The 12,382-nt window shown below is 43.0% G+C and overlaps 1 protein-coding gene across 1 annotated transcript in view; it reads right to left on the bottom strand.

Annotated features, from left to right (window-relative positions):
* Positions 1 to 748: 748 nt before the first annotated feature.
* Positions 749 to 12,382, bottom strand: part of casp10 (caspase 10, apoptosis-related cysteine peptidase) — a gene marked incomplete at both ends in the record, with an annotated part of 67,957 nt that continues 56,323 nt past the window's right edge. Inside the window, 2 exons of the mRNA XM_084314335.1 lie at positions 749 to 905; positions 2,934 to 3,408. Coding sequence (XP_084170461.1) covers positions 749 to 905; positions 2,934 to 3,408 — 632 coding nt within the window. The remainder of the gene's footprint in view (positions 906 to 2,933; positions 3,409 to 12,382) is intronic.

The following is a 12,382-nucleotide window of genomic DNA, read 5'->3' as shown; positions in this document are numbered from 1 at the left end:
GATTGTGGGAAATGTAGTAAACTGGCACGAGAAATGTAGGAAATTGGTACGCGATGGTACGCTCGACTATGAAACCTCAAACGACTGCGGACATGCCGCGCAGAGTCCGATCCGCTCACAGTACGCCCGACTACGTAAGGCATGATAGAAGTCAACATCCAAACAATTCTGCATATTGAACTGATGTAGGTAAGGTGCATTTAAATCTCATGAACTGCATTTATATAGTACTTTTACCCATTCACTCACACATTCACACACCGACAGCGGAGGCGGCCATGCAAGGTGCCAACCTGCTCATCGGGAGCAATTAGGGGTTAAGTGTCTTGCTCAAGGACACATGGACACACTGCCGGGAGGAGCAGGAATCGAACCAGGAACCTCCCAATTACCAGACGATCTCCTGAACCACTGTTGCCCCTCAATCTTTGGGGACAGGAAAGACTATTCTCTTTAAATGAGGCTGGGAGGAGGGTCTTTGGGGACAGGAAAGACTATTCTCTTTAAATGAGGCTGGGAGGAGGGTCTTTGGGGACAGGAAAGACTTTACTAATTCATCATTATGAATTGAAAATGGGCGACCCTGATGTAAACAAGACGAAAGTCTTTCTCTGGTCTGCATCCCCTTAACAATTGTGTGTATTGAGCCGTACTGTATTGTACCCATTCTGCAATCTGTTAAAATATTCATTCATTCATTCACTTTAAAGGAGGCTGGGAGGAGGGTCTTTGGGAAAGACCGCTCTCTTTAGAGGCTGGGAGGAGGATCTTCGGGAATGGGAAAGACCACTCTCTTTGTGAGAGTAAATGCTGGTTGAGGCATCTGCTTCCTTATCCCTTTGGAATCCGTCTTCTTGCTGACATCATCGTTCACCTTGGTCAGGATGGACACCAGGTCGCAGCCACTGGATGAGACAAAGAGTCAGTGAGAAGATACAGAGTAACCAACCGTGGGGTGGGTTCACGGTTCAGTCAACCCATGTACATGCATTTCATGTTTGTCATGTTCTATACAAACTTGGTTTGGTCATTGTGTTTCTCCCTCTTGTGGATGTTCTGAGTATTGCACTCATCTTCAAATCAACACGTGAAGCAAAAGTCCAATACAAGAAATCCATATTCTACATATCTAAATACAAGACAATAACATCCTGACCAAATACCATAAAATAGCGCATTTCTATACGATCATCCAACAATAATCCAAGCACGACCCGACAGCTATCTGGCCACTTTACCCCAAAGATATGAGCAAACCTGACCTTTAAACATTCCTCTAGATCCTGACAGTTTAATACTAAGTGGAAGGCTGTTCCACATTGAGATCCCTGTGTAGTAAAATTAGCTCTGAGCCATAGACTTAACCCGCGGCACCTTACAGGAGCGAACACTGGCCCTGGTATTGTGTCCATGCTGCGTATGGACCATATTGATCTGATACTTCAGATAAGCCATAGCATTTCTGCAGCATATCATCCAGTCCCAGAAAACTGTAAATAAAGACCTGTTGTGGTTGGCATGTATGTACACAACCCCACACAGCAAAATAACTTTCAGGAATAAAGACTTTCATCATCGGGTGTAGAGCTGCCGCGATTACCGCATTACCGCGGTATCGCTGTTACATCACGTCCACCGCAAGTGTAGGCTGAATACCGCGTCACCGCTGTTTTTTTATAATAATAAATAAAGTACCCTCCTCTCGTTGGGCTTGCGGCTCTGCAGATATACCCTACTCCTCTATCGAGGTTCCAAGCAACCCTATTGGGTACCAGAAAAGTCACGTGAAACATTGCAGACCACTGATTGGTCAGAAGAGAGACGCGTCACACTTTGGAGCATCTTGCAGTGCTTTTACTTCCTGAATCTCAGCCATTGATCAGAGCTCACAGTCACAACATGGCTAGTAGTACGTTAGCTAGATAGTACGTTAGCTCCCACCGGAGACCGGAGTCGATTACCGTCGCTCCTCAGGGAACGAGGCATAATGATTTTACTGCAACGAAATGTTATAATAAAAGCCCTTCGTTCTATACACTTGTCTGATTGAAAACTTTATTAACAGACCGCAGAATGGGTACAACTCGGCACGCTCTGAGCAAAGAAAGGAACTGAGATATGAATTGAGTAACGCTTGCCTTGCTATGGTCCGGTAAATACGAACGTGTAACTATATATAACGTCAATGCCACAAAACTAATGCCTTTGTAATCATAAGTAGTAACGTTATAATAATAATAATAATAAGAAGAAAGGGTCGGGGGGGTAACCGGCGGGCGCGCCGCTACCACACCTGCCCGCGACACAGAGGGGAGACTTCGAATCCGTGTTTCACTTTTAATAACGAATGCGTGCATGCCGAATCCCAAACAATATTCATGCTGCAAAGTCATCCTCTAAAGATAGACATTTAGACTAGAGGCAGGCTATATGCTATAAAGAGTAGACTACAAAAAAAAATGCATTCAAACTTTTTTTTTTTTTTTTGTGTGTGTTAATAACCGCGGCGGTAGGAAATATTTTGCAAATTTGTGCGGTAAGGAAAACATCAATACCGCGGCAGCTCTAATCGGGTGTGTGCAGAAAGAGACCCACGGTGAAGAGGTTTGGCTGCCAGAAAAGAGGGAGAGTCCTCTGAGAAAGCTTATTCCAGGCCGCAGTCACATCGCAACCCTACTTGTGAGGCACTTCCATGAAAAGGTCAGACATCGGGGGCGTGTCTTCACGGAAGGCGCTGTTCGCAAGGCAAGGATTCTGGATAGTTGGGAGTCAAGATGTACATCGAGAACACCCTTCACACATGTGTGACTTGTCATACACTTCGGGGGCAAGCTGTCGAACAGAAAATGGCAGATCTACCATCTGATCGTCTGACCTTTTACCTAAATCATCGTCGCACGTCCACCTCAAAAAGCACATTTAACATCGCTCACCGGGGCACCATCTTGACGAGGTTCTGACACAGTGACTGGATGAACCAGCTGCCCAGCTTCGTGTCCCTGTAGGAGGCGTAGAGAGGAACCGTGGCCATTCCCATCAGAACGTCCGCGTCGGAAGGAACGGAGCCTCCAGGAACGCTGGCGTCGGTGCAGAGCGAGTCGACCTCGACCCGAACGGCCTGCTGTTCCCAGGTGCCCTGGCACGCCTGGATGAAGAAGAGCTTGGGTTTCTGCGTCAGCGAGGCACACTGGAGCCCACCACGGAGCTCCGTGAGCTGCACCGGCTGACCGTCCACGCCGTACACGCCGCCCTCCAGGCCGTGGCTGAGGACGCAGCACGCCACGCAGTCCACCGGACGGTCGTCCCTCCGGCTGAGCTGGTCCACCACGGACAGCATTCTCTCCCTGGTGCAGTCCCTCTCGATCTGCACGGCGAAGCCCAGCCACTTAAACACTATCTCCAGGCTTTCTGAAAGACACCGTCTTGGGTGTTTCACTTGGATGTTAGATTGGATTAGATTCAAATGTATTATACAGCATATTATTATATCAAGGGGAGGTTTAATTCAAGTGACTTTACTTCAACACCCAACAACACAACGCAGAGTCCTGAAGGAAGACAGGATAAATAACATTAATTATAAGTCAATGGAATATAACAGTAGCAGCACCTATGTTGATTGATTGTTGATTGAAAATCTGGTATTTTTTTGGAAAAACAACTAAATAATATTGTGAATACTGCTATTGGCACTACTATTGATAATTGCAATTGATAATTAGCATTACTGTGATCATTGACAGGAGATCATCTTCTCATGCAGTCAAGGCATTAGATTAGATTACACTTGATTAAAATGTATTGTCATCATACAGCACAAGTACAGTACAACTAAAATAAGTTTGGCATCCAACCAGAGTGAAAATGTAACAGTAAAGTGCAATAGTAATATACAATGTACATGTGATTGAACTGGGTATAAAATATATAAATTAGTACTACTGAGTAATAGTGCTAATCAGATGTATGTACAGAGTTGTAGTTTAATTAAGATGTACAGTGATACAGGTACACAGACACTATGGTAGTAAGTCATACTCGCCAGCAGCGTAACTAGTAAGAGTAGGTAAGGGATATGTACAGATATATAGTATCTACAGATATGTAAAAAGGATTATATGCAGGTATGTACAGACAGATGTGGACAGATATATATATACGGTAAGAATAAATATATATATTTATACAATGGCATGCAAATTTCTTGATTCTGATTGGCTAAAACAGTCAAGTTACCGGTTGTTATTTCGTATAACACACTCCACGTGACCCCACGTGACCCCAGATCCCTCCCACAACCGAATAACTTTTTCTTTTCTGTCTGAATCAATCCGCCATAGATAGAAAAATGAAAGTATGAATAGCTTTTGAACGAATCCTCCAAAAAAGATAGTCAACTGGAATATGTTAGTTCGTTACATACACATGGATTATGTAATTAATTTGTCATGACCCATTTTGAAACAAAAGAAAAATCGCGGACATAAAAAAAAAGAAAAAATTTCTGTTTTTTTTTTTGTGTCAGATTTGATTGATTGATAATTGTATTAACAGGGTGGCTAGGTGGTGTAGTGGGCAAGGCGCTCGCCACCAACACAGGAGACGCTGGGTTCGAGCCCAGCTCTAGGCGTTGCTACCAGCTTGGCTGGTCGTTCATACTAACACAATTGGCAGTGTTAGGGGTGGGAAAGCTGGTGGGTGGGTCCTGGTCGTTGTAAACAGCGACTCCTACAGTTCGGTCAGGGGGGGGGGCGCCTGCTCAGCGAGGAAAGGATCTAAGGGGGGTAGTGTGATCCTTCCACACGTTACACCCTCTCAGTTAGAGTCCGCGCTGCCAGGTGAAAAGAAGCGGTTGATTGGCTACACATGTGTCGGAGGAAGCATGTGATAGCCTCCACTCTCCCAGACTGACTGTAGGGGGTAGGTGCGCAGCGACCAGGAAGGGGATTGGGAATTGGCATAACGGCAAGCATTGGGATGGGAGAAAAATGGAGGAAAATGGAGGGGGAAAAATAATAATTGTATTAACAGATTGCAGAATGGGTACAATACAGTACGGCTCAATACACACAATTGTTAAGGGGATGCAGACCAGAGAAAGACTCTCGTCTTGTTTACATCAGGGTCCCCCATTTTCAATTCATCATAACATATGACATACATGACATACAGATAGACAGTACTGCTACATCTATACATTTATGACATACCAGATTTACAAATACAGTACTGTTTGTGATACAAAAAGAGTCTAAAAAAGAGAGTATATACATTTGACGAAGAATTGGGGTGGGGAAACTGTACATTGGAGGTGGTTGGGGGGGGGGGGGGGGGTAGGCGGGGTGGGGGTGGGTGGTAACTGTACATTGGATTATCGACGAAACCTTACTTGGTCCCAAGAAAAGGGTCTTGTGTATTATTGGTTAGGACATTTACAGGGGCCAGTTTCGAATTGCAGTCTCCCGTAGGTGCTCTCTTTTGTTTTTGAAAGTGGGTAGTGATTCACATTCCTTTACAGCTGTGGGTAGGGCGTTTAGTCCCTTGTTTGAGCCGAATCTGGGTTTAACATGGTTTGTGGAGCTCCCTCTGGTGTCTACTAGTGGATCTACTATTGGATCTACTTTCTCTGTGGATGGTTTTGTGAATAAATCTCCATTATGCTTCAATTACTGTGTGTTTATTGTATAGCAATAAGGTTGGGTGAATTCGGCCATTGTATAAACGCATTACATCACTTGAAGTTGTGTGTTATACGAATTAGATCACGCCTAGGGGGGTCTAACGACCCTCCGCTGCGCGTCGGGCCTAACAACCACCCCTAGGCGTGATCTAATTCCTATAACACACTCCTGCGCGTGATGTAATGCTTAAGTAACGGATGGACTTCCGATGTTGTGAAGTGACTGGGGCGAGTAGCGGTGCTGTGGGTTAAACTCACTCTCACCCTCAAAAGACACATAGACACGTTACAAAGCAGTGAATTCACTTCTTGGTATAGCGGTCTGTGCTGTTGCCCGCGGTGTGGGATACCACGGGTTCGAAAACTCCCTCTGGGCATCGAAGTTTGAGGTGACGATGTCACAACCATTAGATATAAATATTTATATATACCGTACATACAACATTAATGTACATGCTATCATACAGAGTTATGTGGGTTATGTGCAGGTGTACAAGTAGGTATATAGTCCCTCATCCCCATTCAAGAGAGACCCAAGTGATTTATTCTGCCCTACAAAGGCAAATAGCAGTATGTCCACACAAATGAATACATTACAAAGCAAGAGACATTGTAAATTCAGTCAGATATTCACACAAATATGTGCAACACACACACACACACACACACACACACACACACACACACACACACACACACACACACACACACACACACACACACACACACACACACACACACACACACACACACACAGGGCTGAAATGCAAATCAAAGGAACCTCACCCTCATCAACGTGTGTTCCTTCCCTGTCTTTCATTTGTTTGGTCGCAGAGCCTCTGAAGTCATGGTTGTTCACTATTAGGCAGACGCCTCTCTGAGCTCCTGTCATGACATATGTTCCCAGCAGCTGTGAAGAGAAGGGAAACGCAAAGATCCCATTAGAGTCGTGAGTCAGCATCAATAACAGCATCCAGTCCAGTTAGAATCTAGGGGTCGACCGAAACACAGTACATCGGGTTTGCCGATACGTTTGGAGTAGGGCTGTCCGATATTATCGGCCGATATGGGCATTAAAATGTAATATCGGAAATGATCGGTATCGGTTTTAAATAAAAAAAATTGTTTACATTTATTTAACCTTTATTTACCCAGGCAAGCAAGTAAGAACAAATTCTTATTTAATTTATTGTCAAAAGTATGCATAATGTTGTGTTAATTCCACGACAAGAAATATGTAATGTTAATTACCTGAAATGATTCCGTTTTTTGGGGGGGAAACCCTGCATATATCTGTATCGGTTGATATCGGTATCGGAAATTAATTGTTGGACAATATCGGTATATCGGATATCGGTAAAAAAGCCATTATCGAACATCCCTAGTTGGGAGTATAGGGAGATGTAGTCTGACGTCACTTTAGTTTCCCGCACGCTTAATTATTTAAGGTAACCAACTTGCGTCTAGCCACGCCCCCGCGGCAGCGGCAGAGCGGAGCGGCAGTTGGTTAAGTTGGTTAAGGTTAGAAGGGTTAAGTTTAGGCGCTGTTTCGGAGTTGGTTAAGGTTAGAGTTTGTCTTAGAGCATGGCAATATTCTTTCGGAGTTGGTTAAGGTTATGGTTAAGTTTAGGCATTGTTTCGGAGTTGGTTAAGGTTAGGGTTAAGGTTAGGCATTGTTTCGGAGTTGGTTAAGGTTAGAAGGGTTAAGTTTAGGCGCTGTTTCGGAGTTGGTTAAGGTTAGAGTTTGTCGCAGAGAATGGCAATAAAATGCAGCCTATTTCCGCACTGCCACTCTCTCGCGCTGCCGCGGTCACATGGGCGTCGTGGCCAATCAGAGAAACGCTGAACACAAGTTGGTTGCCTAAAATATTGACGCTTCCCGCACGGTCCACCCGTATAGGGATTTATCATTGGGAAAATATATTATTGGCTATTGTAACAATTCTGCCTCATGAACACTGGAAAGCTTTCCATTTTGCACAAAATGACTTCCCTTCTATCACTAATATTATTGTTTAAGCATTTTTGGTTGAAATAAAGTTAGTTCTAAGGTTTTTAATTTGTCGCCTAATACACGTCACGGCCATTGTGTAGTTCCTCAGTGAACGAAAACATAAACGTTGTTATTTTGCTACCTATACGATGAATTTTCTTTCATGTTGAGCTATAGATTGTGGATGAATACACACAGAAAGGTACACCGTGCCAATGTTCATGCTTTATTTGTTTTAAACGTGACGATTTAGAAATGGGTCCATTGGAAATACATTGCGATTTCAAGAGGGGTGGACCGCACGGGAAACAGCAATGACGTAACCACTATTGGGCCAATATTGCCCATTTACAATAACTTGATATTGGCCGATATTGACAATCAGACGTTGGTAAACGTCACACACCGACGGCGGAGGCAACCATGCAAGGTGCCAACCTGTTAAGTTAGGGGTTAAGTGTCTTGCTCAAGGACACTTCGACACACTGCCCGGGAGGAGCGGGAATCGAACCGGGAACCTCCGGATTACCAGACGACTGTTGCACGTTGGCTCAATTCCTCAATGTGAAAAATAGCTTTCCTTGTGACGCTAGAGATACACACACACACATATACACACACCAGTGGAGGCTGCTGACCAAATTTTTAGGTGAAGCACAAATTATTATATTATATTATATATTAAATTATATTTTTTAAACATCCCCAACGCTGTAACACCCCCATTCCTCCCATGTGTCAGGCTCCTCATTCGCTTCCATTCATTTTGGGGACCATGTTTAAATATCATACTTGTCATACTGAAGTATAAACAAACTATACTGCTGTGACGATTTAAATAACACAGACCATTCTGAGTCAATGGTATGCAAAACTGTACATTGGAATATCTAACATGTATTTAACACCTTCCTCTGCACGAGGCCACAGATGGGTTTTTATGTAACACAAGGACAATGAATGAATGAATGAATGAATGAATGAATGAATGAATGAATGAATGAATGAATGAATGAATGAATGAATGAGAGAGACCACGGCGGGTTTATATTAACACAACAGAACTGAATGAGAGAGAGAGACAGAGAGAGACCACGGCGGGTTTATATTAACACAACAGAACTGAATGAGAGAGAGTGTGTGTGTGTGTGTGTGTGTGTGTGTGTGTGTGTGTGTGTGTGTGTGTGTGTGTGTGTGTGTGTGTGTGTGTGTGTGTGTGTGTGTGTGTGTAATAACAAGTATACTATAATCACAGGTGTATTATGGTGCAGTGCAGGGTCCATGTGTGTGGCTTGTGTCCAATAACAATAGTCCATGTATCTTTTGTGTGTGCGTGTGTTTAAGACTGTGGTCTTTGATAATGAGAATGTTATAGTTCTTCGTTCTACACTGAATGAATGAATGAATGAATGAATGAATGAATGAATGAATGAATGAATGAATGAATGAATGAATGATGAATGAAAACTTTATTTAACAGATTGCAGAATGGGTACAATACAGTACGGCTCAATACACATGTTAAGGGGATGCAGACCAGAGAAAGACTTTCGTCTTGTTTACATCAATTCAGTGCCACATACACACAGTCCTCATATCCCTCCTAGTTACACACAGTCATCATTATCCCTCCCATACAATACGCACAACACAACAGACTAACTCGTCTTGCTCAATACTTGTTTATGAGTTTTAAGAGACAGCACTGTAATCTCTCTCAACCAAAGCTCTGACACCTTGCTATCTGAAACACTGACACCATTATAATATCAACCTAATAATATCAACCTGATAATATTGAAACATTATCAATATAACGTTAGCTACCAACTTTAGCAGGGCTCCTAATAACACAAGATACATTTCACTATGAATTGAAAATGGGGGACCCTGATGTAAACAAGACGAAAGTCTTTATCTGGTCTACTGCATCTCCTTAATAATTATGTGTATTGAGCCGTACTGTATATTGTACCCATTCTGCAATCTGTTAAATAAAGTTTTCATTCATTCATGCCTTTTGAAAAGTGACATGGTCGATGTAGGAGTTATGATGCGGTTTAAATTCGGTTACAGTAAAGGTGCTCCCATAGTCCAGCAGACTGTACACAGAGCAGACTCCGCGGATGTCCGCGCGGCTCTGTGTACAGTCTGCTGGACTATGGGAGCGCCTTAACGTTACACAAACTGACATTCTAAAGCCAAGACACTTACCCATAAAGACGGTATCTCGATCGATCTCATCCATCGTTGAATAGTGCAGCTTCTCCATGTGACGAGTCCGACTCGAGCCGCGTGCATTAATCCCATGGGAAATGTAAACAATATAGCATCGCGAGCCAGCTTGTTGCATCAAATTGATGTTTGGCTTTTGTCTCCCGAGTGAAGTTAGAACTACTACACTTCGGCTGGTCCAGGCTAAGCACTGCAGGCTTTCGTTTGACAACAACTGAGATAAAAAAAAATATATATATATATCATCAAACAGCAGTCTTTTGTGATCTAATCCAATCGATCCTTCATTTGCGTGAGGATGCTGTCGAAATCCACTATTCTGTTGATGCGTGACACACGTTCCATTTTCGGGACTCCGTCACCCAAGCGATTCACCCAAATAAAGTTTTCATTCATTCATTAATTTGCTGTCTCCTTATAACCGTCTGCTTTTACTCTTAGCTTTTCTTCATAGGAGAATGTGTGAAAAGATTCCTGTATGATCCGATCTACGATGTTTGGAGGAGCATCCATAATTCTTTGCAAAAATAATTTCCTATATTAGCCAGCTACAACAACAAGGAAGTTAGTTAGAACTACACTAGTCTTCAAGTTCAACTGAGATTTAAAAAAATATATATTTATATCATCCAAGTAAACGATGCAGTGCACAACAATAACTGAACAAGTGAATAAAGATATTAAAATATGAATGATTATATTAGGCAAATAAATGTTCTTCTTCAGGCAAACAGATGATGCAACACAACGTTGACTATAGTAGAACACTGACGCCAGTCCAGCTGCAGACTTCCTGGCACCACTTGCAGACAGTCTCTGATTGGATTTTGAAGGTTGTCAATCATTCAACCTCTGTGTAATATTGGATGTCAAGGCTGTCAATCAATCAATCCTCCATTCAGTGGCAAGAGTTTAACTGCACAGACCGTGCTTAGATGAAATTAATAGCCTATTTTGATTCGCTGTTATATATTATTTATTTAACAAAGGGTCACACCTGTGAAGTATTCTTCACGAATAATTAAGGCAATACTGCAGTGCAGGCATGCTCAGAGCTGTCAATTTTGGCCATTTAAAAAAAAAAAAAAATGCACTGGCATTTTTTTACAGAGGAAAACATATATATATAAAAAAAAAAAAAATAAAAAAAAAAATATATATATATATATATATTTTTTTTTATATAGGTATATGTAAATTAATAATAATTATGAATTATGAGTGAATTTGTGTTTCACGTGTTGTCATAGAGAAACCTCCACTGACACACACACACACACACACACACACATGTGACTAGCCGTAGACAGTAGGGACTTGTTGAGGCATCTTCAAAAAAAAAATTAGAGACTGAACGCTTTAATGCGTGGAGTCAGTAAAGGGCATTTCCCCAATTTAGACAAGGTAATAAAGAGTCCCCTCCCAAAATCCAACCCTAACGTCCTCGTCGTGGGAGGGGGAAGCAGGTTAAGCTGACCAATAGGGCAATGGTAAAACTCATGGGCCAATCCCCCGTGAAGTGGATAATTGGATTACAGAAACATTGAAGAAAAGTAAGAAACCCTGCACCCTAGGAGATGGAAGCTCTTCAAGCATACGAGCTGAAGAGACTATGAAGACGCATGCTGAAAACCACATGGAGAGGGTGCGTCAGAACCTTCTATCCCCTAGGCGGTCTACCAACATCGCAACCTGGAATATCAGGACCATGTACACAGCGGGGAAAACGTCAGTCATCGCAGAAGAGATGAAAAGATACAAGCTCTCTATCCTCGGCTTGTGTGAAACCAGATGGCTCCAGACAGGAGAAGTCAAACTGACCAGTGGTGAATCCATAATCTTCTCTGGACACCCGGATGAGAAAGCACCACACACGGAGGGAGTGGCACTCATGCTCTCCAAAGAAGCGCAGAGGGCCCTCATCAGTTGGGAGCCCATCAATTCCAGAATCATCACCGCAAGATTTAAAACCACCCATAAAAGAATTAACCTACATGTCATCCAATGTTATGCACCCACCAACACCACAGATGAGGAAATAAAAGACAACTTCTACAACCAGCTACAACAGCTACTCCAGGCCAGGAGAGAAAAAGACATCTTTCTCCTCATGGGCGACATGAATGCAAAGGTTGGGAACAACAACAATGGATACGAGCTGATTATGGGAAAGCATGGAATCGGCAGCATGAATGAAAATGGTGAAAGATTAGCAAACGCCTGTGCGGACTACAACCTGGTCATAGGAGGGACAGTTTACCCCCACAAACCTGTTCACAAAGCCACATGGATATCACCTGACCACACCACAGAAAACCAAATAGATCATATATGTATAAACAGGAAGTTCAGACGTTCCCTCCTGGATGTACGAGTGAAGAGGGGGGCAGATGCGGGGTCAGATCATCACCTACTGGCTGCAAAACTCCAACTCAAGCTGAAGCGCTGTAACAGCCCCACTGACAACAGAGCAA

Source organism: Notolepis coatsorum, assembly GCF_963971535.1.
Source record: "Notolepis coatsorum genome assembly, chromosome: 5".
In the NCBI taxonomy this organism is placed as follows: Eukaryota; Metazoa; Chordata; class Actinopteri; order Aulopiformes; family Paralepididae; genus Notolepis; species Notolepis coatsorum.
This window is presented reverse-complemented; position numbering and strand designations above follow the sequence as displayed.